General features: G+C 47.2%; 2 protein-coding genes across 2 annotated transcripts; both read right to left on the minus strand.

Moving 5' to 3' along the window:
- Window positions 1–1,313: 1,313 nt before the first annotated feature.
- On the minus strand, window positions 1,314–14,436 carry LOC130493425 (zinc finger protein 345-like). The gene is made up of 6 exons (XM_056867160.1): window positions 14,422–14,436; window positions 13,574–13,700; window positions 7,089–7,181; window positions 3,523–5,069; window positions 3,016–3,058; window positions 1,314–1,840 (listed from the first exon to the last, which is right to left on the minus strand). Exons 1-6 carry the CDS (start codon window positions 14,434–14,436, stop codon window positions 1,314–1,316), a joined length of 2,352 nt encoding a protein of 783 aa, XP_056723138.1.
- A 7,318-nt stretch (window positions 14,437–21,754) lies between these two features.
- LOC130493426 (zinc finger protein 501-like) lies at window positions 21,755–27,585 on the minus strand (the record flags this gene model as incomplete). The annotated part of the gene is made up of 4 exons (XM_056867161.1): window positions 27,522–27,585; window positions 24,344–24,436; window positions 21,898–23,043; window positions 21,755–21,840 (listed from the first exon to the last, which is right to left on the minus strand). Coding segments are annotated over exons 1-4 (1,389 nt in total), but the record flags the coding sequence as incomplete, so codon positions are not given.
- Between the last annotated feature and the right edge of the window lie 372 nt (window positions 27,586–27,957).

The raw sequence follows: 27,957 nt of genomic DNA on the forward strand, positions 1-27,957 counted from the left end.
TATAAACCTAAAGATTAAAACTAAACTGAGAAACTGACTGGCCACTTAGTACAAACAGAAGGAGCTCCAATATGTCCCATTTCCAAATGTTTTAAGTGTTTGTGCGCTCAAGACCTCCTATGAGTAGAAATATATTTACTGAAAGGGGAGACCCCCCCTTTTTGCTGCCTTATTTTTGGTCAAACAGGACCAAAACAGAACAGGTTTTGCAAACAGAACAGCTTCCAAAGAAAATGAGCTTTCCAGAAGATGTGCAAATCCTGGAAGAGAACAGTGTGGGAAGACGATTGGTGTGTGCGATAACAAGAGATCAGGAAGCAGATGAGGTCTGAGTAAGGGGAAAGTAAATGGGATGACTTTAGGATTTGAAAAGAGGGTGAGCATTATAGGGAAGGAACAGATGAAAATAAAGGAGGGTGCATAATAAAGACCGGAAAATGTCTCTTGTGGCTCCTTTCCTGACTAAGCATTCAAAGTTGATGGAGACTGAAGCTTGGAAAAGGAGAGAAGTCTGTGAACACAAAGAAATCTGAAAAGGTAACAGAGGAGAATCTCATAGCCAGACTGCGTATATATGTTACAGATGGAGATCAGTATGTCAAGAGGAGAATGGGGAAGAAAAAAAAGAGAGGTGAATAAGGAGTGTCTGTGCAAAACACTAGCAGCAGCAGGGAGACTGCAGCTGAGGCTGGAAGGTAGTGTATGCTCACAGGGGTAGGCAAACTCATTAGTCAAAAGAGCCAAATATCAACAGTACGATTGAGATTTCTTTTGAGAGCCAAATTTCTTAAACTTAAACTATATAGGTAGGTACACTGTTTATTAACTTAATAAACTTTAATTAAAGTTTTAAGTCTTAATTAAACTATAGGTACACTGAATAAAACTTGATATCATACTTAATAATGATCTTATTTATTGATAAAAATTAAATTGTAAATAAGGGATCCATAAAATTAAATCATTTTTTAACAAATCACAGTTTAACAAATTGCTGCTGTTAGCACTATTTTACTTTTCTGCTTTAACCCCTCATCTGCTTTGGGAGAATCAAAACTGTTTTGTGGCTGTGTTCTTTGGATGGAATTCTGGTTCCCTTCTCTCTCCCCCCCACCCACATCAAGTAGATAATGTTTTAGTAAGGGAAGAGTTCTGGTCATGTATATATTGGCATATTGTTTCAAGTCTTGAAGGGATTTGACCTGGAATGGCTGGCTTTGTGTGAATTTTCATTGGGAATGTGTCCTGAGGCCGAGGCCCGGTGTTGAACCTCGGGACTAAACCCCGCCCCCTCCGCTGAAGCAGAACCCCACTTACCGGAATCCCCCGGAGAACTCCGAGGGGGGGCCGGAGCGACGAGTCCGGGCGGGAGGCGCAGCGGCCGCGGCCGGCCGGCGTGGCTGGAACTTGGCCGGGAGATAGGAGGGCTCGGCGTAAAGGAGCCCGGCACTGGCCTCTCCCTGGTGGCGGAGGCACACCGGGAGCGTTCGGAGGGGGCTGGCTGCAAGCCCAAGGCGGGCCAGGGCAAGGCGAAGACGCCCCAGGCCAGCGGCCTCCTGGGGGGGGCAGCTGGCATGTCCGGGACCCGCTGTTCCCCCGAAGGCACGACGGCCCTGCCGCAGCGACGGGAACGGAGCAGGGCCTGGCGGGCGCCACAGTGAGTGCGCGGGCAGAAGGAAACCGGCCCGCCCAACAGCTGATCGGCAGGCGGGCCTGGAGCCGGAACTGCCGTGCTCTACGCTCGTCAACCTGGGCCGAGCCAAAGGCGGAGGCTTTTGCCTCCCAAAGACTTGGGGGGAACTTCCGGGAAGGGAATTGGGGCGGGGCGGGACCTCATGGCCTGGGAGGATAAGAGGAGGAGAGAGGGAAAACGCTGGGGAGGATTCGATTACTCTCTCTCTCTCTCTCAGGCGCGCCGGCTCCGGCGTAAAGAGAGCAAGTGCAGTCCGGCTGCCGGCGCGAGTGAGAGCGAGAGCAGGGGCTCCAAACCAAGTGGCAGAGCCGCACTCAAGGGGCCAAAGTGCCGCATGCAGCTCGCGAACCGCGGTTTGCCGACCTCTGCTGTAGGATATGTGATGGGGTAAACTGGCAAAGTGTGCAAGCAGTGTGATAAAACAGTTTAAGCTGTCACAAATTGCCCCTTGAAAAATGGCAATCAATTAGGGAGAAGGGGACCTCTTTCAGCCTTTTGGCTCCCTCCACCACTGTTGCACAGAAGACTCACAAGGGGGTGGGGAGCACTGAGCCATGGGACATTGCTGTCTTTGCAAGGTCCCTGCCAGGCCCCATCTGCTGGGGGGTCATGCCAGGGCTGCCTAAGATCTGATGCCATCCCTCCTTTGCATGTGTTTGATTGGCCAGGTGGTAAGGGCCTGGTGAGCAGGGATTCATGCTGAGGCTCTGCTTTGGGTTTTGCTGCCACTCAGGCCGTTGCCAGGCATGGTCTTTGAGCTACCATCCCTGCGTGCCCCTATTGGCTCAGACCCATATATTCCCCTTGATACATGGCACCCTTCCCCAGTGGACTATGGGGGAAGGTGTTAAAGTCCTCCCCAATTTAGGAGGAGGTATGTTCTGGTAATTGGGGATTCCCTACTGAAAGGAGTAAGGTCTAAAGTGTACTGACTGGCTTATGCTTTCGAGATGGAAGAGCCTTGCAAACCTGATGAGGAGGGCTTTAAACTAAATCCTATGGGGGAGCAAGACAAAAAAAAAGTAAAGCCTAGCATGATAACAATAACTGGATATGAAAACAATGAAGATTTGCAGGAAGTGGCATGTATGCGAGGAAACATTAATTCACGGGTAAGTACAGAAACAAAAGCTTTGGGGCACATAAACCATGAATTCCGATGACTCTACACTAATGCACAGAGAATGGGAAACAAGCAGGAGGAACTCAAAGTCCTAATACAGGAAGGGGATTTTGACCTGATAGGCATTACTGAAACAACTTCATTTTCCAGAAAGTGGAAAGGGAAACATGGGGTCTGCTATCTTGGACTTGATTCTCACCAGTAGGGAAGAACTGGATGATGCGCTTAAGGTAGTGGGCACCCTGGGTAATAGTGACCATGTAATTTTAGAATTTACAATCTTGGGGAAAGGAAAAACTGTACGTAGTCAGACATATCAGTTGGACTTAAGGAGAGCAAATTTTAACAAACCTAAACTTATGCTGGGTAGAATCCCATGATCAGAAATACTTAAGGGGAAGGGAGTACAAGAGGGATGGGAGTTTCTTAAAAATGAAATACTGAAGGCACGATCACAAATGGTTTCTCCACTATGTGAATTCATTAATGAGAAGACAAGGTTTTACTAGGACTGAAACCTTTCCCATACTCCAGGCATTTTTAAGGTTTCTCTCGTGTGAATGCATTGAAGGGAAATTCGACAGTCTCTCTCACTGAAGCTTTCTCCACTCAAGCATTTAAATGGTTTCACCCCTGTGTGAATTCTTTGATGGACAGTAACGTGTCCACTGTGATTGAAACTTTTCCCACACTCCAGTCACTCCCCTGTGTGAATTCTTTGATGTGAAGACAAACTTTTCCTGAAACTGAAACTTTTCCCACATTCCAGGCATTTATATGGTTTTCCCCCTGTGTGAATTCTTTGATGGACAGTAAAGTTTCCACTATCACTGAAGCTTTTTCCACACTCTAGGCATTTGTATGGTTTCTCCCCTGTGTGAATTCTTTGATGGACAGTAAGGTGTGAACTCTGACGGAAGCTTTTTCCACACTCCAGGCATTTATATGGTTTCTCCCCTGTGTGATTTAGTTGATGCAAAGACAAGCTTTTACTGTCACTGAAGCTTTTTCCACACTCCAGGCATTTATATGGTTTCTCCCCTGTGTGATTTTGTTGATGCAAAGACAAGCTTTTACTGTCACTGAAGCTTTTTCCACACTCCAGGCATTTATATGGTTTATTGCCTGTGTGAATTCTTTGATGGGAAGTAAGGTGTCCTCTCCGATTGAAACTTCTTCCGCACTCCAAGCATTTATATGGTTTCTCCCCTGTGTGAATTCTTTGATGGACAATAAGGTGCGAACTCTGACGGAAGCTTTTTCCACACTCCAAGCATTTATATGGTTTCTCCCCTGTGTGAATTCTTTTATGACAAGTAAGGCTTCCACTGTCACTGAAGCTTTTCCCACACTCCAAGCATTTACATGGCTTGTCCCCTTTGTGAATTCTTTGATGGACAGTAAGGTGTCCACTGTTATTGAAGCTGCTTCCACACTCCAGGCATTTATGTGGTTTCTTCCCTGTGTGATTTCTTTGATGGGCAGTTAGACTGTCTCGCCGACTGAAGCATGTTCCACACTCCTGGCATTTATATGGTTTCTCCCCTGTGTGAATTCTTTGATGGATAGTAAGGTGTCCAGTGTGATTGAAACTTTTCCCACACTCCAGACATTTGTATGGTTTCTCCCCTGTGTGAATTCTTTTATGAGACTTAAGGTTTCCACTGTCACTGAAGCTTTTTCCACACTCCAGGCATTTATATGGTTTCTCCCCTGTGTGAATCTGTTGATGCAAAGACAAGCTTTTACTGTCACTGAAGCTTTTTCCACACTCCTGGTATTTATATGGTTTATTGCCTGTGTGAATTCTTTGATGGGAAGTAAGGTGTCCTCTCCAATTGAAACTTCTTCCGCACTCCAAGCATTTATATGGTTTCTCCTCTGTGTGAATTCTTTGATGTACAGTAAGGAGTCTACTGTTGTTGAAACTGCTTCCACACTCCAGGCATTTATATGGTTTCTTCCCTGTGTGAATTCTTTGATGGGCAGTTAGACGGTCTCGCCGACTGAAGCATGTTCCACACTCCTGGCATCTATATGGTTTCTCACCTGTGTGAATTCTTTGATGGATAGTAAGTTGCGAACTCCGACTGAAACTTTTTCCACATTCCAGACATTTATATGGTTTGTGTTTCCGCCCCTCTTTCCTCAGTAGATCACAATATTCATCTTTCTCTTTCACCTCTGAATAGGTATCTTCTGTCTCCACAACTGTATGCTCAGATGTTTCCTTTGCTGACTTCCACACGCCACCTATTGAAAAAAAGAGAAACCTGCTGTGAGGACAGGACATTTTTCCTAAGTATCTGTATCAGAATTTTCTGGAACTGTGGTTGTGTTTGCACTCTAAATTTCAAGTGAGGTAAGTCGACAGAACAGCCAATCAGTAATGAACACAGCAAGAGGAACAAAGAGAGACAATATACAATAGACACCTCCAGCCTCATAGTGATGCAGTTGTAAGGAGGAGCTGTCATTGTGACCGAGTGAAGTTGCTTACCAAACTGTGCCTTCTTGCAGCTCTTGTTCGGAGGCATTAATTGCCAGAGAGGGCTATCAGATTAGCCCTAGGCCCTTCTGAAACAGAAGGCTCACTGATTAGTGGTCTACAATTGGCTTTCGTGAGCAGGTCTTTCACCCGTTTTGAAGATCAGACGGCATCTAGAGCCATTTAGGAGTTCTGCTCACAAACAAACATTGTGGTGAAAGTCAGCCTAGGTCTTATTTCTTATCTGTTCTATATTCTTGTGGAACCTGCCTTAAAATCTAAAACTTTGAATAATTGCGACCTTGAGCTTGGAATAATAACAATGCTCTTAATCTTACTATTTTTTTGGGGGGGAGGGGGAACTGTTCCAAAAAGAAAGAAAAAACGATCTACAAGAGGGGAAAAATCATTAACTCTGCTTTAACGCATATGGCAGAGTGTCTGAAGAGAGGTGGCCAGCCAGCCAGCCAGAGAAAGTGGTAGTCTGATGTGAACAATAAGTTGGAAACTATTGATTTATTTTACTTTAACATCATCATAATGATAAATCACAAAGGGTAGTACTGTTAGTCTGTCTGTGGCAATAGTCCAGTAGCACCTTAAAGACTAACAAAAAGTTTTTTGGCAGGGTATGAGCTTTCATGAGCCACTGAAGAAAAGCGAGCTATGGCTCACAAAAGCTCATCACAGAGGTATGTTTTAGATCTCACATGAACACATGAAGCTGCCTTATACTGAATCCGTCAAAGTCAGTATTTACTCAGACCGGCAGAGGCTCTCCAGGGTCTCAGCTAGAGGTCTTTCACATCACCTACTTGCCTAGTCCCTTTAACCGGAGATGCTGGGGATTGAACCTGGGACCTTCTGCATGCCAAGCAGAGGCTCTATCACTGAGCCACAGCCCCCCACCTTTCGGGAAAGAGGGATGTGTTTTTACCTTTTGATTTTGTCTATGTCCAAATGTCCTGGCGGGCAGCCAAGCAGGAAGATGGCTGAGCAGAGGGTGGGAGGAGATGAAGTTAATTGTCACCCCTCCACCACCGGCACCTCAACAGATTGCCTAGGGCCACCTAGTGGACGGACTGGCCCAGCATCGGCTGATCCTTCTACCAGCTGACAGACTGCAAATATAATTCTAGCCAGTTAGGGCCAGAGAGTAAACCCCAATTCCTCATTGTGGTCTAGAAACGTAAGTCCAGGAGGCGCAGGAAAAAATCCAGAAAAATAACTAAAAACAAAGCATTGAAATTACATTCAAAAACACAACTGAACCTGGGAAATGATTTCTCTCTCCATTCACCTGGAGTCCCACAAAGAGTGGCAGCTGTCAGTCATCAATTCTGGCTGAAGGGAGAAGTGCTCCTGCCTCCCACAAAAAGCAGCTGTTCACCCAGAATCTGGGGCATATCCCCCTCAGCTCTAGCCCAGCCTGGCTGCCCCTCAAACTGGATCCACGACTGCCCTGCTCCCATTCCTCCCCACCCTCCGGGCTAAGACTACTCCTGCACATTTCCTGGGGTACAAAATAAGCTTCCAGAGTGGCTAATCTAGACAGCACACAATTTGCTGTTAATCAGAAGAGTCAAATCCTGACTGAGGTTTCAGATATGTAGGGAAAACCAGGATTTCCTCTGCAAGAGGCTGGATTCTACATTGGCACACTATATCTGCCAGAACCTTCAGAATCACTGAAGAAACTGAAACTGTGAGGATAAACAAGGCCACAGAGAACCACCAGCCCTTGGAAAGAAGTGCAGGCCTAAGACTGACATCTATGTGGCTACCTGCAAATCCCTCCTCTTTTTCACCATTCAGGAGAAACAGGTCTTCCTCCTCTTCCAGCCAGGATATGAGGTCAGGTTTGGCCATCTGAGCTCCTGTTTATTAGGGAAAACAAACAAAATGAGGGTCCCTCAGCATGCCCATAAATGCAAAAGTTCAAAGCCAGCTCGAAACTGTCCCTATACTTTTCCCAGGTCAGATGGAAATGCCAGCTGATCACTAAGTCAAGTGGCAGAGAAGGCGGCAGAGTTATCTCTACTGCCATATCTCAGTCCCGGTGAGGCCAAGCCCAGACTGTGAGGGAAGCCCCCGTGTAGGCCGCCCCCCACCTTCTACAGAGACCTTGGCACCTCTTCCGATGGTGATATAACCATCTTCAAGTACCTGAAGGGCTGTCTTATAGAGGATGGCGCCGAATTGTTTTCTGTTGCTCCAGAAGGTCGGACCAGAACCAATGGGTTGAAATTAAATCAAAAGAGTTTCTGTCTAGACATCAGGAAGAATTTTCTAACAGTTAGAGAGGTTCCTCAGTGGAACAGGCTTCCTCGGGAGGTGGTAAGCTCTCCTTCCCTGGAGGTTTTAAAGAAGAGGCTAGATGGCCATCTGTCAGCAATGCTGATTCTATGACCGTAGGCAGATCATGAGAGGGAGGACACCTTGTCCATCTTCTGAGCACTAAGTCACTAGAAGTGTGGGGTGGAGGTAGTTGTGAATTTCCTGCATTGTGCAGGGGGTTGGACTAGATGACCCTGGTGATCCCTTCCAACCATGTGATTCTATGATTCTATGCCGTCTCATGTTGATCCAAGCACACACTTCCTGGCTGGGGCTCTCTCGCTCTCGGCAAGAAGAGCCCAGGACCCCTCCCACATCAGAGGAATGGTCACAGAAAGTGGCAGAGATTAGCCATTGGGCCCCGGGCAGAGAGCCTGACCACTTCCTTCCTCATTCAGGACCTCATGACAGTCAACCATGGAGTCCATCAGCGCCTTCCTCACAGTCACTCCCCACCATAGACGTAAACTGGGGGGGGGGCTGAGGGGCTTGGCTGAGCCCCCCCCCAGGCAACCAGTGCCCACATGAGGGGCTCAGTTACTGTGGCAGCTGAAGCACAGTCCTGTCCTACCTTCCTGTTGTATCATGTTACAATTTCCGTGATTCTTTGGGGCGTTGTTCCTGTTTGCTAGTATGTATTTGTGTGTTTATTAAGAATTATTCAATGCACGGGCATTTGTGTTTTGCATACAGCTTGCTACAAGACAAACCCAAAGAAAACAATCTAACATTTTTTCAACCTGTTCATCAATGACCTGGAGTTAGGGGTGAGCAGTGAAGTGGCCAAGTTTGCAGATGACACCAAATTATTTAGGGTGGTTAAAACAAAATCAGACTGTGAAGAGAAAAGAATCTCTACAAAATGGAGGAATGGGCATTAAAATGGCAAATGAGATTCTATGTGAGCAAGTGTAACATGGGGCATATTGGAGCAAAAAATTCCGACTTCACATATACAATGATGGGATCTGTGCTGGCAGCAACTGACCAAGAAAGGGATCTGGGGTGGTAGTGGATTTAGCTTGATGAAGATGTCAACCCAGTGTGCGGCTACTGTGAAAAAGGCAAATTCCATGCTGGCCATAATTAGGCAAGGAATATTGAATAAAACTGCTGCTATCATACTGCCCTTGTACAAATCTATGGTGAGACCACACTTGGAATACCGTGTACAGTTCTGGTCACCACACCTAAAAAAGGATATTACAGAGCTTGAGAAGGGGCAGAAAAAAGCAACCAAAATGATCATGGGGCTAGCGCAACTGCTGAATGAGGAGAGGTTAAAATGTTTAGGTTTCTTTAGCTTGGAAAAAAGGCGGTTAAGGGGAGACTATAAAATTATGCATGGTCTATAAAGAGGTCTATAAAATTATGCATGGTTGGAGAGAGTAGACATAATACTAGAACGCTGGGTCATTTACTGAAGCTGGAGGGTGAGAGATTCAAACCAGATAAAAGGAAGTATTTCTTCACACAACGCATAGTTAAATTGTGGAATTCCCTGCCCCAGGATGTGGTGGTGGCTGTCAACTTGGAAGGCTTTAAGAGGGGAGTGGACATGGTCGTCTTGTTTCTGGGCTTCCTAGAGACACCTGGTTGGCCACTGTGTGAACAGACTGCTGGACTTGATGGACCTTGGTCTGATCCAGCATGGCCTTTCTTATGTTTCTTATGTTCTTGCCTCTGGTGGTCACATACACCTCACAACTCAAACCAGTCCAATGTATTATTAACAACCTACAAGCAAAGCTGGATTGTGCCACTTCCCTCTTCAGAGAAGACAGCTTCTAAGGTGAAGCAAAAGCCAGGCCTCTATCCCCTTAACTGCCTTCTTTCCAAGCTAAACAGCCCTAAGTGTGAAAAAGAACATAAGAAAAGCCCTGCTGGATCAGACCAAGGCCCATCAAGTCCAGCAGTCTGTTCACAGTGTTTTAACCGCTCCTCATAGGGCATTTGCTCTAGTCCCCTTGATGAAGAAGTCTAATATTAAGGTCTAATCTATCCCCATATTCCAGTATCTATGTTTGTTCCCAGAATGCTTCGCGTGAACCAAAGTATATCCATGAGCGTCTCTAAGACTCTAGTCTGTAACAACCCATATAAGGATATCCTTGTTGGAACGATTCTGAGCACATTTATGGGAAATGTGCTTGGCAGCACTGGGCAGAGCTAAAGGCCTGCTAGAGCAGGGGTGGGGAACGTCAGGCCCGGGGGCCGTATAAGGCTACGAAATCATTTGGTCTGGGCCTTCGTGGGTCCTGGCTGATCTCTAGCTCAGAAGGATCTAAGACTGGCAATCCGCCCTCTCCCACAGACAGGAATAGCCTCTATTCAAGGCGGATGTGAGTTTGTTTTGCTGAGAAAAGGAACCTTTTTTCCCCTTGCAGGAGAGTCGTTAGCTATGGAGCTGCTAGGACAGCCCCAGAAACTGTGTTAACCCTTGCCCACCCAGGCCGTGGAGAAACCTATTCCCTCTGTACTACAAGAGTGCTGCGGGCGGACGTGGCGACAATGGAGGGGTTAAAGGGGGCAGGGCCAGAATGCGCGGCCCGTGAATGATGTTATAAATATCCAAATGGCCCTTGGCAGAAAAAAGGTTACCCACCCCTGTGCTGGAGGGTCAGCCTGACATTCTAGTTCTAAACACTCTTAATCATAACTTTGGGAGAGAGTAAAGAGTTACATAGTAAATGGAATGCTGTTTATCCATTCTTATAAAAAGGCTGAGCCCCTGCCATGGAGGAGGGAATTGGTTTCAGATCTACTTGGGGTCTGTCCCTCTTCTTCCCACCTATAGGTGTGCTTTGAATGTTAACGGTAATGTCTTTCCTGGATATGCATTGCTTCTTTATTAAAGCTGTTATGCCTAGAACTCAGATTTCTCTGATTCCATTCTTAAACTCATGTTCGGCTTGGAGACAACCACATTATAATTCTACTACACCCCGACCGTTTTGGTTGCTCTTTTCCGCACCTTCTCAAGCTCTGTAATATCCTTTTTTAGGTGTGGTTGACCAGAACTGTACACAGTATTCCAAGTGTGGTCTCACCATAGAATTGTACAAGGGCAGTATGATAGCAGCAGTTTTATTCTCAATTCCTTGTCTAATTATGGCCAGCATGGAGAGAGGAGATCCTGGTGCAAAAGCCGATGGCTTTGCACAAAGCTTGTTGAGATTTGCTACATACTTCATGCTATAGTTACTGCTGCTCGTGTTTGGTCATTTGGACATATTAAACCCAGCTGTTCAAAAAATTAATCTACAGTTCCATCAAGCAGAGCTTCTTCTTGCTTCTGCACTAATCATACCAATGCATGCCAACTATTGGGATGGGGAAGGGAAATTGGGAAGGATAGGTGGGATCTGGCAGGAGAGGATGCATATGGGAGCAGCAGAAGGGGTAATAGGGGAATAGAATATTTGATTTTACTGTAATTTTAAAAATGTAAATAAACAGTTTGTATTGTTAATTAAATGTTAAAGTTGTATTTCAGCTGTCTAAAGATCATTTGTTGAAGCCCCCCTACATTTCTGGGAAGCCCCTCCCTAAATCCCCCATAGCCCTGCCTCCATATAGTGGCAACGGAGGCCCCTCCCTGTGATGTCACAGCAATGCCTCTGGCCCAGACCCAGCCCCCAGCCCCGGAAATTTGAAAGTCTACGCCCCTGCTCCCCACAGCAACAAGGAGACCACCCAAGAGAAAAAGATCCTCACCCAGAGAGGCCACGTTCCCAAAATTCTCTAGTATGACTTCCTTGTAGAGAGCTCTTTGGGCGGGATGCAGCAAAGCCCACTCCGCCTGGGTGAAGTACACAGCCAAATCCTCAAAGGACACCACACCCTGGAAGAAAAAGAGGGAAGCATTGCTTTATATGACTAAAAAACTGGTCGGGGGGGGGGACATAGAGTCAATTGATATAGGAAGAGCAGTACAAAGAAAGGGAGAGAAACCCCCCTGAGGACATTTGGTTCTCCTCTCCCAGTCTTCCTTGGGTGCTTCTCGTGGCCAGAGATGTCCATATGGGGAAGGGAGGACCAAATGGTTTTCTGTGGGATATTCTTGGGCCAGTATTCTTTCACAGTCCCTGCTTAGGCGTCTCTGCGGAGGCCATTCTGGACAGGCCGGTGAACACATCCTTGCCTCCTCAGTGGGCAGACTCGACTTCTTGCTGTGCCAGAGGCCCCTCCTCTGAGCCTCCCCACAGAGAAGGAAGCCTCCCTGCCCTCCACTGTAGGTCTCCCCAGGGACACCCCCTTACCTGAGCTGGCTGCATGGCAGCTCTTCTCCCGTCAACACACCGAGGAGATGGTGGAGAAAGCATCCAGAGAGTCTTTCCGCTGCTGCCTGGGAGGGAGAGGAAGAAAAAGGATGGGAAACCTGTTTTTCTAGAAACGTTTTCTGTGCCAGCCCCTGGAGGGAACCTCTATCCAGGCTGGATTCGGGGCAGAATGTAAGAAACTGGATTTAATAAATCCAGTAGCACCTTAAAGACTAACAAAATTTCTGGCAGGGCATGAGCTTTCGTGAGCCACGGCTCACTTCTTCTGATATAGCTAGAATGTGAGTCCATCTATCTTTAAGTAAAGAAGAGTGAATTCAGACACTCAATGGCAACAGCATGTCAATGTCAAAAGCAAGTAAATGACATTAGCAGGCGTGATTGAATTAGGTGTGTTATGCAGGGGGGCAGTAGATGTGGAGACTAAAAAGAGAGATTGCTGAACTATAACTAATAATGAAGCTCAAGGCTCATACCTGGCCAGAAATTTTGAACACTTGCTGTTTTCTAGCCCTCCCAGGATACATTCCCTGCCTGCTTTGCTTGTGCCGGCCATTATGCTTTTCCGTTGCTGCGAGATTTTCAGTGGGAAAACATGTTCCTACACCCACAGTCTCAAGTGTAGCCGCCTTGAATCCAGATACAGAAACAGCAGGAGAAAAACTCCCCTTCACGCATGCCCAGCAAAGAAGTGGGGAAACAGCCCCCAAATGAGGAGACTGAGCAGAACGAGGGAGAAGGAGAGGAGGGGGGTACAGGTGCACCATTTCAGGACTTCTCCACAAGACGAAGGGCTTGTGGGATTCTCCCATTGCTGCTGTCGTGCAGGGACAATCCAGGGACAACAAGGTTTTCGCATGGCAGGTTTCCCCACCTTCTTCCTGCCCCACAATCCCAGCAGTGGCCACCCCCTCCCAATATCCTATTGGGGCTTTTTTAATTGGCCTATAAAATCAGCAAATGAATGTCATCATATGATGATAACCTGATTCAGCCCACAGACATACACCAGCCCTTGGAAGGAAGTGCAGGCCCAAGACAGATATCTAAGCAACTACCTGCCAGTCCATCCTCTTCATCAAAGGTCAGGAGAACCAGGTCTTCCTCCTCTTCCAGCCAGGATATCAGGTCAGGTTTGGCAATCAGAGGTCTTTCTATCAGGAAAAAGAACACAATTGTAAGTATTCTTGGTGCACATAAAACAAAATCTGCCTAGTAAATGTTGGGATGTGACGTCACCCCATGGGTCAGGAATGACCCGGTGCTTGCACAGGGGACCTTTACCTTCTTTTATGAGTTAATTGCTCAGGAGAGGGCAGCCAGTCGTGATAGCCCCGGCTTAAACTGCCCCACCTTCTCCAGACCAGGCACCCCTTGGCAACTCTTCCGATGCCCTCTCACGTTGGTCCAAGCACAGCACTTCCAGGCAGGCTCTCTCTCTCTGCAAGAAGAGCCCATGACCCCTCCCACAACAAAGGAATGGTCATGGAAAGTGACAGAGATCAGCCATTGGGCCCTGGGCAGCCTGACCACATCCTTCCTCACTCAGGACCTCATGACAATCAGCCATAGGGCTCATGAGCACCTTCCTCACAGTCACTCCCCACAGCAACAAGGAGAGAAATAGCCCAGGAGAAAAGGATCCTCACCCAGAAAGGCCACGTTCCCGAAATTCTCCAGCATGACTTCCTTGTACAGAGCTCTCTGGGCGGGGCACAGCAGGGCCCACTCCCCCTGGGTGAAGTACACAGCCACCTCCTCAAAGGACACCACGTCCTGCAAGAAGAAAAAGAGGGAGGCATTTCTTTACATGACTAGAAAGCGGGTCTTCCTTGGGTGCTTCTTGTGGCCAGAGATGTCCATATAGGGAAGGGAGGACCCAATGGTTTTCTGTGGGATATTCTTGGGCCAGTATTCTTTCACAGTCCCTGCTTGGGCTTCCTCGGGAGGTGGTGGACTCTCTTTCTTTGGCCATTTTAAAGCAGAGTTTAGGTGGCCATCTGACACCAAGGCCGGTTCTGAGAACTTAGGCACATGGTCAGAGCGAGGGGAGGGAGAGAGGAGCCAGTGCTCAGCTCTCATGGTGGCCCTTCCTTACATGCCCAGGATCATGTCCATCACCACTTTGAGGTCAGGAAGGCACTTTCCTCCAGTCCAGATTGGCCAGGGATCCTGGAGGGTTTTTTGTCATCTTCTGGGCATAGAACAGGAGTCACTGAGGGGTGTGTGTGGTGGGAATTGTAAATTTCCTGCATTGTGCAGGGGGTTGGACTGGATGACCCCTGGGATCCCTTCGAGCTCTATGATTCTTTTGTAGGATTCTCAGCAGGTGCCATTTTGGACAGGCCGGTGGCCACTTTCCTGCCTCCTCAGTGGGCAGACTGAACTTCTTGCTGCGCCAGAGCCAAGGGCCAGGAGCCCCTTCCTCTAAGCTTCCCCACAGAGAAGGAAGCCTCCCTGCCCTCCGCTGCACGTCTCCCCAGGGACACTCCCTTACCTGAGCCGGCTGCATGGCTGCTCTTCTTCCTTCACCACACAGAGGAGATGGCAGAGAAAGCCACCAAGAGAGTCTTTCCGGTGCTGCCTGGGAGGAGAGGAAGGAAAAGGATGGGAAACCCGTTTTTCTAGACACATTTTCTGTGCCATTTTCTGTGCCATTCTGTAGGGAACATCTATCCAGGCTGGATTGGGGACACAATATAAGAAACTGGATTTGATCAATGAAGGATAAATGAAATTTTTTCCCCAGCCTCTCTCTGCTCTGACAGCCATTCTCTGGGGAGGGGGAGGTCCCTTCCGCTCTTTGAAATGCTTTCTCCCCAACTCTACAAATTCATTCTGGGCTTTGTGACTCAGAGCTGAAGATGGGAGATGCCACCTCCTGCAGAGGTGAGGGGGTCTCTTTTGTCTTTTGCTGATCGTAGCATTTGTAGCATACCCACCAAGAAAATACAACAAATGCTACGATCAGCAAAAGACAAAAGAGACCCCCTCACCTCTGCAGGAGTATATCGTATACCTTGCAGCTGTGGACAAGTCTACATCGGGACTACAAAACGCAGCATACAAACAAGGATAAAAGAACATGAAAGATACTGCAGACTTGGCCAACCTGAGAAATCAGCAGTGGCTGAACATGGACTGACACAAACAGGACACACGGTCTTATTCCAAGACACTGAAAGACTGGACAATTCTACCAACTATTTTGTCAGATTGCACAGAGAAGCCATTGAAATTCATAAACATCAGCACAACTTTAACAGAAAAGAAGAGAGTTTAAGAATGAATAAGGCTTGGCTTCCCGTCCTGAAAACCTTCAGACTAACAAAGGCTACAGTCCACAATAGCCATGCAGATTAGCTTTGGATTTCACACATTAACAGATCACTTCAGGATACAATGGTTCCATATTAACATACCACACCCTCATTAGCACCTTATCTGGATACTTACAGGACAACGATTAGCACATTACCTTTGTTACTTTTTGCAGGACAATGATTCAGCTCAAACCCAACCCCCTTCTGACTATATATTACTCTTCCTATACACTTGACACTGAGAGACACTGTCCTTCAGTGTTACTCCTCTGAAGATGCCTGCCACAGCTGCTGGCGAAACGTCAGGAAAGAAAATACCAAGACCACGGTCACACAGCCCGGATAACCTACAAGAACCAAAGTTTTATACCGTTTCACCCTTGTAGTGATGTGTCCACTTAATTACCTTAAGTCCAATCAGACAATTAAGAGGAGGTTGGATAAGCTAACAGCAGATTTATTGATCAATAAGGCAAGCCGGTGACACCAGGTCCACATCCGAAATTGCTGAGATCTGTGTCACCCCGAGGCGTGGTTACAGTAAACATTATACAGACATTTCACATTCCACGCATCAGGAGATGCTCTCTCAGAACAGCCCATTGTGGGTGTCAAGAGTCTACGCATCAGTATTCTACTTTGCACCATCTGAATGAATAGCCCTTCTATGCAGATCAGATCGTGACCAAGGAAAACGAAGGTCTTCCAGCCTCTGGAATGTGTGTGTGTGTTATCTTTCTGACCAGGCTGTGTTTAGTCCGAGCGGGTTGATCATGCAGCCAAGTGGGGGGAAAGGGCTACTGAGGAGCAGCTTCTGCTAATTTACCAGCTCTTGCAAGCATGATTGCCTGTGAGATGCAGGTATGTCTGAATGCATTACTTAGACGCAACAGTAGTGGCTTATTGGTCCAAGAGGCCCCAAGGCACGATCCTGGTACCTCAAAACTCAACGTAACAAAGTTAAACTGCAGCTCTTCCCCCTGGGGCAGCCTCCACGCCGTGCCGGAATTCCAAATTTGCCCGCAGGCACCAGAAGGGTGGGGACCTCTGTGATAATAGACGCCTGGTTGTGTGGATACCACAAGATTCAATTGCGGGTTAGAGCACCAAAAAATACATCTCCCCCTCACCTTTCCAGGACAGGGGAAAGGAAACTGGATGCTATCTGGGGTGGGGGTGGGCAGTGGAATGGGAAAAGGCAGCCACGGGGCTTGGGTGCGAAATCCAGCACCACAGCAAAGCAGGTTTGGGAAAGATCGGAGGGAAACTCCAGGAGGAGCCTGAATACTCCACAATACTGGGGAGGGGGGGGGGAAGCAGGAACCAAACTATACTTCCGGAAACCTCAAGCCCAGAACAAACTGTCAAAAGTCTCGCAGCCCCTCGCCCCCTCCTTCTCCTGCCTCTCCTGCCTAAAAGCGCCCCCGGAACCTCAGGCCACTTGAGCATGCCTATTCTCTTAGGTGCTGTGGAGCACAGGCAGGATGGTGCTGCTGCACTCGTCTTGCATGTGGGCTTCCTGGTGGCACCTGGTTGGCCACTGTGTGGACACACTGCTGGACTTGATGGGCCTCCTGGGTCTGATCCAGCAGGGCCTTTCTCATGTTCTTATGGGTCTGATCCAGCAGGGCCTTTTCTGATGTTCTGATGCTCCCAAGGCGCCGGGTTCGGATCCTGCCCTCCAGCCCAGACAGGGAACTCGTGGTTCTGCATAAAGGGGTGCTCCCTGGGGCCAAAGGGGGGGGGCAAAACGAGGGGGGGAGGTTTTCCCCTCTATCCCCCCCCCCGCTTCTTCTCCCCTTCCTTTCCCTGGTGTTTAGGTCTTGCATTGCAGCCCCCGACCCATCATGTCCCCCCTTCTCCCCCTCCAAAGCCCTTCCTTTTTGCACTCACCAGATCCCCTGCAGCCATCCATGCAGCAGTCCTGGGAAGACAAAGGAGGTGGGGGGGGGAGGAAATGGCTTCACCCGCCCCTTCCAACGTGACTCTCTAGGATTGCCCCCCCCCTAAACCTTTGAGAGCCGTGCAAGAGACCCAGGCGAGACCAGGCAGGCAGGCAGAGGGCATCTGACGGAAGGGCAAGGGAAGATGTTCCCCCAGCATCCAATAGAGACACACGAGATCCCACAGGGATCTATATTGTGCCTCTTTTAATGGGAAGGTGTGAAGCTCGAAATGGAAACATCTCCCCAAAACCTAAAATAATCAGGGGAGGGGGGAGAGGGGTGCCACAACGTAGACAGATGTCTTGCTTTTGGGAGCCCGTTAGCTGCCTTTTAATAGAGGGGCGGGACTCCTACCCCTCTCTTTTTGCTTTGCTTTTCTCCACTTGGGCTTTGCCTTCCCACTCAAAGGGCCCCCTTGGCCCCAAAAGGAAAGGACACGTGTTCTTGTGTCTGGGCAGTTTCAGACGTCTCTGCCAGTAACCTTGGTCAGTTCCACAAATAAATCAATGCCAAGTCATCTAAAAGCTCAAGAATTCCTGGCCTTTGGCAAGAAACCCTGTCCCAAGGTTTGCTTTGTTTTGATAAATAACAATACCTTTTAACTTCTGCAGCTGTAAAAGTGGGGACTTATTCAACAGATAATAATTCTTCTTGTCGTGTTTCGGGGCGGTCTTTTGTGGCATGTTGAATAAAAGGTGGGTTGCTTTGCAACAAATGACTGGTAGGTACAGACAGCAGCATGGATTGTGGTGGGATTGACACTCAAATAAGACAAGCAGGAGAAGACAGAATCTCCTTCCTGGACGCCCACTTTACACAGGTAACTTTTTCTGTCCCACCAGCTTCACATTTAAATGGGACCCGATTCTCAAAAAGTGGTTGGGAGATGACCTGTCAGCTTCGTCAGTCTGCATGCTGACTTCACACCTGGGAGGGGATGCAAGTCGGCAGATTCTGCTGCGGTTTTCTCCTTTGTGGCAATGATGGACATGCCTACTTGTCTACTAGCAAATCTCTGGCTGTGGGATTTTCTGCCAGGGAAGTCAAGGCCCTCCTTGGCTGCCCCAGCCCTGGTCTGGGGGTGTTCAAACTGGGGTGGGCCTCCCCAACCACTGGGCCTCTATTGGTAGGCGTTGCCAGGCTTGCAACTGAGCTGCAGCCCCAGTCAAGACAGAGTGTGTTCTTGTGACAGAAATCCTAACGTTTGGTAAGGCTTTAGAGTGCCACCTGGAATATTTGGGATCTTGGACCCCTTTTGGATAAAGGACAATCTAGTTTGGACCAGGCCATCTATTTGTCATGGATGTTCAGAGCCATTACCCTGTGCTTGATGGAGGTGGGACTGTATTATATACGGCTCTGATTGGTAAAAGTAGCCTCTGACATCAGAGATGGGGATTTGCATGGGGTTGGGGAAATCTGCTTGACATTCTTAGAAAGGAGGTTGGTTTAGGTCTAAGCTGGAAAGAGGCTAATTCTTTAAAAGGGGATGGGAAGTGGTTTGAGAGGTTTTCATCTTCTCACAGCAGACAGATTTCATTCTCCTCCCTCCAGTCAAATAGAAGTTGCAGGTTTTTCAAAAATCACCCACAGCCTGTTTGTTCCAGGTGAAAGCAGGATAGTACCCACCCCACCTGCAGAGGGGATGTGGCTCAGTGGTCATTATCCACTTTGCACAGCAAGATGGGGTCACCATAACCTCCAGATCACCTGTTTACTTTTGGTCAATCCAGCTGTCTCACAAACAACATGGTTTGCTCAAGTGTCTATCTCTATTTGCCGGCTCAAGTGTTAACTTGGATTTTAGATCAATGCTGTAGGTTGTTGATAATCTATACCTTTTAACCATAAATGTATTGAAAACCATTAACAATCCTTCCCTACAATATCTCGCCAGGACCTGGCTAGTCAACTAATGCACATACTTCTGCCCCAACATTCAGTGCCAATGGAACTAAGTAGATATGGGGCAGGGAGTTACCAGCATCTCTTGGAATACACTGAAGGTAAAATAAGTAGCAAGCACTCTTACTGGAAAGGGCAGCCATGAAGGAGCTAGAAAAGATTTTGAAGTGTAGGGATGTGTCACTGGCCACCAAGACAAGATTAATTCATGCCATCGTATTCCCTATTACTATGTATGGGTGTAAAAGCTGGACAGTGAAGAAAGCTGATAGGAAGAAAATAGCTTCCTTTGAATTGTGGTGTCGGAGGAGAGTGTTACGGATTCCGTGGACTGCCAAAAAAAAACAAATCAGTGGGTTATAGATCAAATCAAGCCTGAACTGACCCTAGAAGCTAAAATGACTAAACTGAGGCTATTGTATTGTCGAAGGCTTTCACGGTCAGAGTTCATTGGTTCTTGTGGGTTATCCGGGCTGTGTAACCGTGGTCTTGGTATTTTCTTAGCTGACGTTTCGCCAGCAGCTGTGGCAGGCATCTTCAGAGGGGTAACACTGAAGGACAGTGAAAGAGACACTGTCCTTCAGTGTTACTCCTCTGAAGATGCCTGCCACAGCTGCTGGCGAAACATCAGGAAAGAAAATACCAAGACCACGGTCACACAGCCCGGATAACCCACAAGAACCAATGAGGCTATTGTATTTTGATCACATTATGAGACGACAAGAGTCACTGGAAAAGACAGTCATGCTAGGAAAAGTGGAAGACCCAACAAGAGATGGATGGACTCAATAAAAGAAGCCACAGCCCTCAATTTGCAAGATCTGAGCAAGGCTGTCAAAGATAGGGCATTTTGGAGGACACTGATTCATAGGGTCGCCATGAGTCGGAAGTGACTTGACGGCACTTAACACACACACTCTTACTTCTACTAGCCATCTTTGAGAACCTAGGCCTTTCAAACTTGGCAACCAGCTGCAGAATCATGGCAGTTGCAATGCTAAAAATGAAGGGAACATAATGGCCCCCATTATCTCCAGAACACTCCCCTCTCCATGTGCTATTTCCAATGAAAGCTAAAGATTTGTTTGTTTGTTTATGTAAAATCATATCCCTCCTTTCCACATGATTCAAGGGGGTATTTATTTATTAAAACACTTTCTGTCTGTGTCAGCCATACCTCATTAGAACATTAAGAGTTTCAAAACTGGCCACCTACATTTGGATAATGGGATTTGAAGTGCCAAACATGAAGAGAACTGGAATATCCTGGCATATATAAAGCTCTACATCATCCCTCAAAGATAGGACATTTTTGGAGGACTTTCATTCAGAGGGTCACCATGAGTCGGAAGCGACTTGATGGCACTTAACACACACACACACACATCATCCCTCAGCTGTTTACCATGGAGAAGCCAGTAAAGTGCTGGCAGCACAGACAGAGAGGGTGGAAAATATCCCTTATATGAAAAAGCCTAAGAAAATCCATGCTGGATCAGACCAAGGTCCATCAAGTCCAGCAGTCTGTTCACATTCAGGGGGCTTAACCACCTCCCTGATTATCAGAGCCTGGGGGGAGCAATGGTACTGCTGAAGTAGGAGCAAGGAGACCCAGATCTGAATCCCCACCAGGGTTGCCAACTGCCAGGTAGCAGCAGGAGATCTCCTGCTAATTCAACTGATCTCCAGCCGAGAGAGATCAGATCACCTGGAGAAAAATGGCCGCTTTGGCAACTGAACTCAATGGCATTGAAGTCCCTCCCCTCCCCAAACTCCGCCCTCTTCAGGCTCCGCCCCCCAAATCTCCCGCCAGTTGTGAAAAGGGACCTGGCAACCCTAATCCCCACTCTGCCATGGAAAGTTGCTGACGAGTTTTGTCCCATTCACATACTCTTACTCAGCTCTTCCTCACAGCATTGTTGTGAGGATAAAATAGACAGGAGGAGAACTATACATAAGCCCCTTTGTGTCCCCAGTGTGGAGGAAGGGGGCACAAACAGGGACGGTGGAACATATTCCTCTCCTTTACAAAACAAAGGAGATTTAACAAACCTGAGATATCAGAGCCAGTGTGGTATAGTCATTAGTGTGTCTAGGATCTAGGAGAACCAGGTTCAAATGTCACCTCTGCCACAGAATCTGCTCAGGGTCCTTGGGCCAGTCAGTGTCATCAGATCTAACTCACATGGTTGTTGTGAGGATATAAGGGAGGGAAGGAGAGCAATGTAAGTGGTTTTGGGTCCACATTGGGGAAGGGACAGTGAAGGTGGAAAATATCACCTCCTTTACAGAACAAATTATGGTTAAGAACTTCCCCGACCTATTAGAGCTGGTGTTGTGTGAATGCATTGATGGGAAATTCGACAGTCTCTCTCACTGAAGCTTTCTCCACACAACAAGCATTTAAATGGTTTCACTCCTGTGTGAATTCTTTGATGGACAGTAACGTGTCCACTGTGATTGAAACTTTTCCCACACTCCAGTCACTCCCCTGTGTGAATTCTTTGATGTGAAGACAAACTTTTCCTGAGGCTGAAACTTTTCCCACATTCCAGGCATTTATATGGTTTTCCCCCTGTGTGAGTTCTTTGATGGGCAGTAAAGTTTCCACTATCACTGGAGCTTTTTCCACACTCTAGGCATTTGAAGGTTTCTCCCCTGTGTGAATTCTTTGATGGACAGTAAGGTGTGAACTGTGACGGAAGCTTTTTCCACACTCCAGGCATTTATATGGTTTCTCCCCTGTGTGATTTTGTTGATGCAAAGACAAGCTTTTACTGTCACTGAAGCTTTTTCCACACTTTAGGCATTTATATGGTTTCTCCCCTGTGTGATTTTGTTGATGCAAAGACAAGCTTTTACTGTGACTGAAGCTTTTTCCACACTCCAGGCATTTATATGGTTTCTCCCCTGTGTGAATTCTTTGATGGGAAGTAAGGTATCCTCTCCGATTGAAACTTCTTCCGCACTCCAAGCATTTATATGGCTTCTCACCTGTGTGAATTCTTTGATGGCGAGCAAGGTTCCCACTGATGCTGAAACTTTTTCCACACTCCAGGCATTTATATGGTTTCTCCCCTGTGTGAATTCTTTTATGACAAGTAAGGCTTCCACTATCACTGAAGCTTTTCCCACACTCCAAGCATTTACATGGCTTGTCCCCTGTGTGAATTCTTTGATGGACAGTAAGGTGTCCACTATTATTGAAGCTGCTTCCACACTCCAGGCATTTATGTGGTTTCTTCCCTGTGTGATTTCTTTGATGGGCAGTTAGACTGTCTCGCCGACTGAAGCATGTTCCACATTCCTGGCATTTATATGGTTTCTCCCCTGTGTGAATTCTTTGATGGATAGTAAGGTGTCCTCTGTGGTTGAAACTTTTCTCACACTCCAGGCATTTGTATGGTTTCTCCCCTGTGTGAATTCTTTGATGAACAGTAAGATTTCTACAATTGCTGAAGCTGCTTCCACACTCCAGGCATTTATATGATTTCTCTCCTGTGTGACTCCTTTGATGAGAAGTTAGACTGTCTCTCCGACTGAAGCTGTTCCCACACTCCAGGCATTTATGTGGTTTCTCCCCTGTGTGAATTGTTTGATGGACGGTAAGGTGTCCCCTCTGAGTGAAGCATTTTCCACATTCCAGGCAATTATATTTTTCCTTTCTGCTATAGGTGCTCCAGTGAATATTAATATCTGCTTTTTCAGGAATATTTTCTCTGCTTGACGCGGGCTCCTTTCTTTTGTCTCCTTGGTCTATTTTCTGCAGAAGAGAGTCACCCCTCTGTGAAACACTAGAAGCATTTTTCCCTTGAGGTGTGTGTTTCCGCCCCTCTTTCCTCAGTAGATCACAATAGTCATCTTTCTCTTTCACATCTGAATAGGTATCTTCTGTCTCCACGACTGGATGCTCAGATGTTTCCTTTGCTGACTTCCACACGCCACCTATTGAAAAAAAGAAAAACCTGCTGTGAGGAGAGGACATTTTTCCTAAGTATCTGTGTCAGAATTTTCTGGAACTGTGGTTGTGTTTGCACTCTAAATTTCAAGGGAGGTAAGTCGACAGAACAGCCAATCAGTAATGAACACAGCAAGAGGAACAAAGAGAGACAATATACAATAGAGACCTCCTGCTCATAGTGATGCAGTTGTAAGGAGGAGCTGTCATTGTGACCGAGTGAAGTTGCTTACCAAACTGTGCCTTCTTGCAGCTCTTGTTCGGAGGCATTAATTGCCAGAGAGGGCTATCAGATTAGCCCTAGGCCCTTCTGAAACAGAAGGCTCACTGATTAGTGGTCTACAATTGGCTTTCGTGAGGAGGTCTTTCACCCGTTTTGAAGATCAGACAGCATCTAGAGCCATTTAGGAGTTCTGCTCACAAACAAACATTGTGGTGAAAGTCAGCCTAGGTCTTATTTCCTATCTGTTCAATATTCTTGTGGAACCTGCCTTAACATCTAAAACTTTGAATAATTGCAACCTTGAGCTTTGGATAATAACAATGCTCTCAATCTTACTATGTTTTTTTGGGGAACTGTTCCAAAAAGAAAGAAAAAACGATCTACCAGAGGGGAAAAATCATTAACTCTGCTTTAACGCATATGGCAGAGTGTCTGAAGAGAGGTGGCCAGGCAGCCAGAGAAAGTGGTAGTCTGATGTGAACAATAAGTTGGAAACTATTGATTTATTTTACTTTAACATCATCATAATGGTAAATCACAATGGGTAGTACTGTTAGTCTGTCTGTGGCAGTAGAAAAGAACAAGAGTCCAGTAGCACCTTAAAGACTAACAAAAAGTTCACATCAAAGGGAGAAGCACTCCTGCCTCCCAGAAAAGGCAGCTGTTCACCCAGAATCTGGGGCACATCCCCCTCAGCTCTAGCCCAGCCTGGCTGCCCCTCCAATCCACAATGGATCCACAATTGCCCGGCTCCCATCCCCCCCCCCCAGCTAAGACTACTCCTGCACATTTCCTGGGGTACAAAATCAGCTTCCTGGGTGGCTAATCTAAACAGCATGCAATTGGCTGTTAATCAGAAGAGTCGGATCCTGGCTGGGGTTTCAGATATGTAGGGAAAACCAGGATTTCCTCTGCAAGAGGCTGGATTCTACCTTGGCACTCTATATCTGCTAGAACCTTCAGAATCACTGAAGAAACTGAAACTGTGAGGATAAACAAGGCCACAGAGAACCACCAGCCCTTGGAAACAAGTGCAGGCCCAAGACTGACATCTAAGCGGCTACCTGCAAATCCTTCCTCTTTTTCACCGTTCAGGAGAAACAGGTCGTCCTTCTCTTTCAGCCAGGATATGAGGTCAGGTTTGGCCATCTGAGCTCCTGTTTAATAGGGAAAACAAACAAAATGAGGGTCCCTCAGCATGCCCATAAATGCAAAAGTTCAAAGCCACCTCGAAACTGACCCTATACTTTTCCCAGGTCAGATGGAAATGCCAGCTGATCACTAAGTGGCAGAGAAGGCGGCAGAGTTATCTCTACTGCCATATCTCAGTCCCAGTGAGGCCAGGCCCAGACTGTGAGGGAAGCCCCCGTGTAGGCCGCCCCCCCACCTTCTACAGAGAGGGCATCCCTTGGCACCTCTGCCGATGGTGATATGATAACCATCTTCAAGTACTTGAAGGGCTGTCATATAAAGGATGGTGCCGAGTTGTTTTCTGTTGCTCCAGAAGGTCGGACCAGAACCAACGGATTGAAATTAAATCAAAAGAGTTTCCATCTAGACATTAGGAAGAATCTTCTAACAGAGCAGTTCCTCAGTGGAACAGGCTTCCTCGGGAGGTGGTAAGCTCTCCTTCCCTGGAGGTTTTTAAGAAGAGGCTAGATGGCCATCTGTCAGCAATGCTGATTCTATGACCGTAGGCAGATCATGAGAGGGAGGACACCTTGTCCATCTCCTGAGCACGAAGTCACTAGGGGTGTGGGGTGGAGGTAGTTGTGAATTTCCTGCATTGTGCAGGGGGTTGGACTAGATGACCCTGGTGGTCCCTTCCAACCATGTGATTCTATGATTCTATGCCGTCTCATGTTGGTCCAAACACAGCCCTTCCAGGCTGGGGCTCTTTCGCTCTCGGCAAGAAGAGCCCAGGACCCCTCCCACATCACAGGAATGGTCACAGAACGTGGCAGAGATTAGCCATTGGGCCCCAGGCAGAGAGCCTGACCACGTCCTTCCTCATTCAGGACCTCATGTCAATCAACCACGGGGTCCATCAGCACCTTCTTCCCAACCATCCCCACCATAGGCGTAAACTATGGGGCAGGGCTGAGGGGCTCAAGCCCCCCCCAACTTGGCCAGGGGGGGCTGAGCCTCCCCAGGCAACCAGTGCCCACATGAGGGGCTCAGTTACAGCGGCAGCTGAAGCACAGTCCTGTCCTACCTTCCTGTTGTATCATATTACAATTTCCATGATTCTTCGGGGCGTTGTTCATGTTTGCTAGCATGTATTTGTGTGTTTATTAAGAATTATTAAGATCAGCAAACAGATTTACAAGCCTCCAGGTACCACCCCAACTATATCAAACTGTCCATTGTCTATAGCCAAGCCCTACGCTATAGTCACATCTGCTCCAACCCCTCAGACAGAGATACTCACTTGAAGGAGCTACAGTGAGCATTTTTGCAACTACAATATCCTGCTGGTGCTTGTTTTGAAAGTGTTTATTGGCTAATATAATTAATTTGTTGAATGAGCCAGAGCATTGTTATTTCTTTGTAGCTTTATTCAATGCATGGGCATTTGTGTTTTGCATACAGCTTGCTCAAGACAAACCCAAAGAAAACCATAGAACATCTTTTCAACCTGTTCACCAATGACCTGGAGTTGGGGGTGAGCAGTGAAGTGGCCATGTTTGCAGATGACACCAAATTATTTAGGCTGGTTAAAACAAAATCAGACTGTTAAGAGAAAAGAATCTCTACAAACTGGAGGAATGGGCATTAAAATGGCAAATGAGATTCTATGTGAGCAAGTGTAACATGAGGCATATTGGAGCAAAAAATTCCAATTTCACATATACAGTGATGGGATCTGTGCTGGCAGCAACTGACCAAGAAAGGGATCTGGGGTGGTAGTGGATTGCTTGATGAAGATGTCAACCCAGTGTGCAGCTGCTGTGAAAAAGGCAAATTCCATGCTGGCCATAATTAGGCAAGGAATATTGAATAAAACTGCTGCTATCATACTGCCCTTGTACAAATCTATGGCGAGACCACACTTGGAATACCGTGTACAGTTCTGGTCACCACACCTAAAAAAAGGATATTGCAGAGCTTGAGAAGGGGCAGAAAAAAGCAACCAAAATGATCATGGGGCAAGTGCAACTGCTGTATGAGGTTAAAATGTTTAGGCCTCTTTAGCTTGGAAAGAAGGCGGTTAAGGGGAGACTATACAATTATGCATGGTCTATAAAGAGGTCTATAAAATTATGCATGGTTTGGAGAGAGTGGACAGGAAGAAGCTTTCCTCCCTCTCTCATAATACTAGAACGCTGGGTCATTTACTGAAGCTGGAGGGTGAGAGATTCAAACCACATAAAAGGAAGTATTGCTTCACACAACGCATAGTTAAATTGTGGAATTCCCTGCCCCAGGATGTGGTGATGGCTGTCAACTTGGAAGGCTTTAAGAGGGGAGTGGACATGGTCAAGGAGGAGAGGGTTATTCGTGGCTACTAGTAAAAATTGATGCTAGTCATGATGCATACCTATTGTCTCTAGAATCAGAGGAGAACAAAAGGGTCGCAGAGAAGCCACCAGAGGTCCCTCTACAGCCACATCTCAGCCCAGGTACAGCAAGGCCCTTTGCTTTGTAGTTGTGGAGGCCTAGCGGAGCTCACGGATAACAAGATGCACCTGCAGCCTGTTACCAGGCCGATAAGACCCCTTCAAGGACGAGCCAAAATACCAGCCTAATTGGGAGCTTGTTTCATCTGTGGAAAGTTGGGAGGGGGGAATGATCTCACTCTTCACTCCTAGGAACCCAGTCCGGCCGGAACCAGTCTGAACCATCTAGAGACTTCTCCATATCATCATCCCTGATTGGAAGTCATGGGTCATCTGACTAGGGTCCACTTTGCCCTAAGTTTGGCTATACTCATAGCTTATTCAACAGATAATACGTAATTCTTCTTGCCGTGTTTCAAGGGTGGTCTTTTGTGGTATGTTGAATAAAAGGTGGGTTGCTTTGTAACAAATGACTGGTAGGTACAGACAGCTGCATGGATTGTGGTGGGATTGACAGTCAAATAAGACAAGCAGGAGAAGACAGAATCTTCTTCCTGGACGCCCATTTTGCACAGGTAACTTTTTCTGTCCCACCAGCATCACGTTTAAATGGGACCCGATTCTCAAAAAGTGGTTGGGAGATGACCTGTCAGCTTCGTCAGTCTGCATGCTGACTTCACACCTGGGAGGGGATGCAAGTCGGCAGATTCTGCTGCTGTTTTCTCCTTTGTGGCGATGATGGACATGCCCACTTGTCTACTAGCAAATCTCTGGCTGTGGGATTTTCTGCCAGGGAAGTCAAGGCCCTCCTTGGCTGCCCCAGCCCTGGTCTGGGGGTGTTCAAACTGGGGTGGGCCTCCCCAACCACTGGGCCTCTATTGGTAGGCGTTGCCAGGCTTGCAACTGAGCTGGAGGCATGAGGACCCAGTCAAGACAGAGTGTGTTCTTGTGACAGAAATCCTAACACTTGGTAAGGCTGAAGAGTGCCACCTAAAATGTTTGGGATCTTGGACCCCTTTTGGACAAAGGACAATGTAGTTTGGACCAGGCCATCTATTTGTCATGGATGTTCAGAGCCATTACCCTGTGCTTGATGGAGGTGGGACTGTATTGCATAC

This window comes from Euleptes europaea, chromosome 1 (assembly GCF_029931775.1).
Source record: "Euleptes europaea isolate rEulEur1 chromosome 1, rEulEur1.hap1, whole genome shotgun sequence".
In the NCBI taxonomy this organism is placed as follows: Eukaryota; Metazoa; Chordata; class Lepidosauria; order Squamata; family Sphaerodactylidae; genus Euleptes; species Euleptes europaea.

What these genes read in the sequence shown, in the direction of transcription:
- LOC130493425 (XM_056867160.1), bottom strand. An exon ending in CGGGAACGTGGCCTTTCTGG is followed by an intron (nt 7,182 to 13,573) that starts GTGAGGATCCTT and finishes CCTAATAAACAG; the next exon opens with GAGCTCAGATGGCCAAACCT. An exon ending in AAAAGAGGAGGGATTTGCAG is followed by an intron (nt 5,070 to 7,088) that starts GTAGCCACATAG and finishes TTTTTTCAATAG; the next exon opens with GTGGCGTGTGGAAGTCAGCA.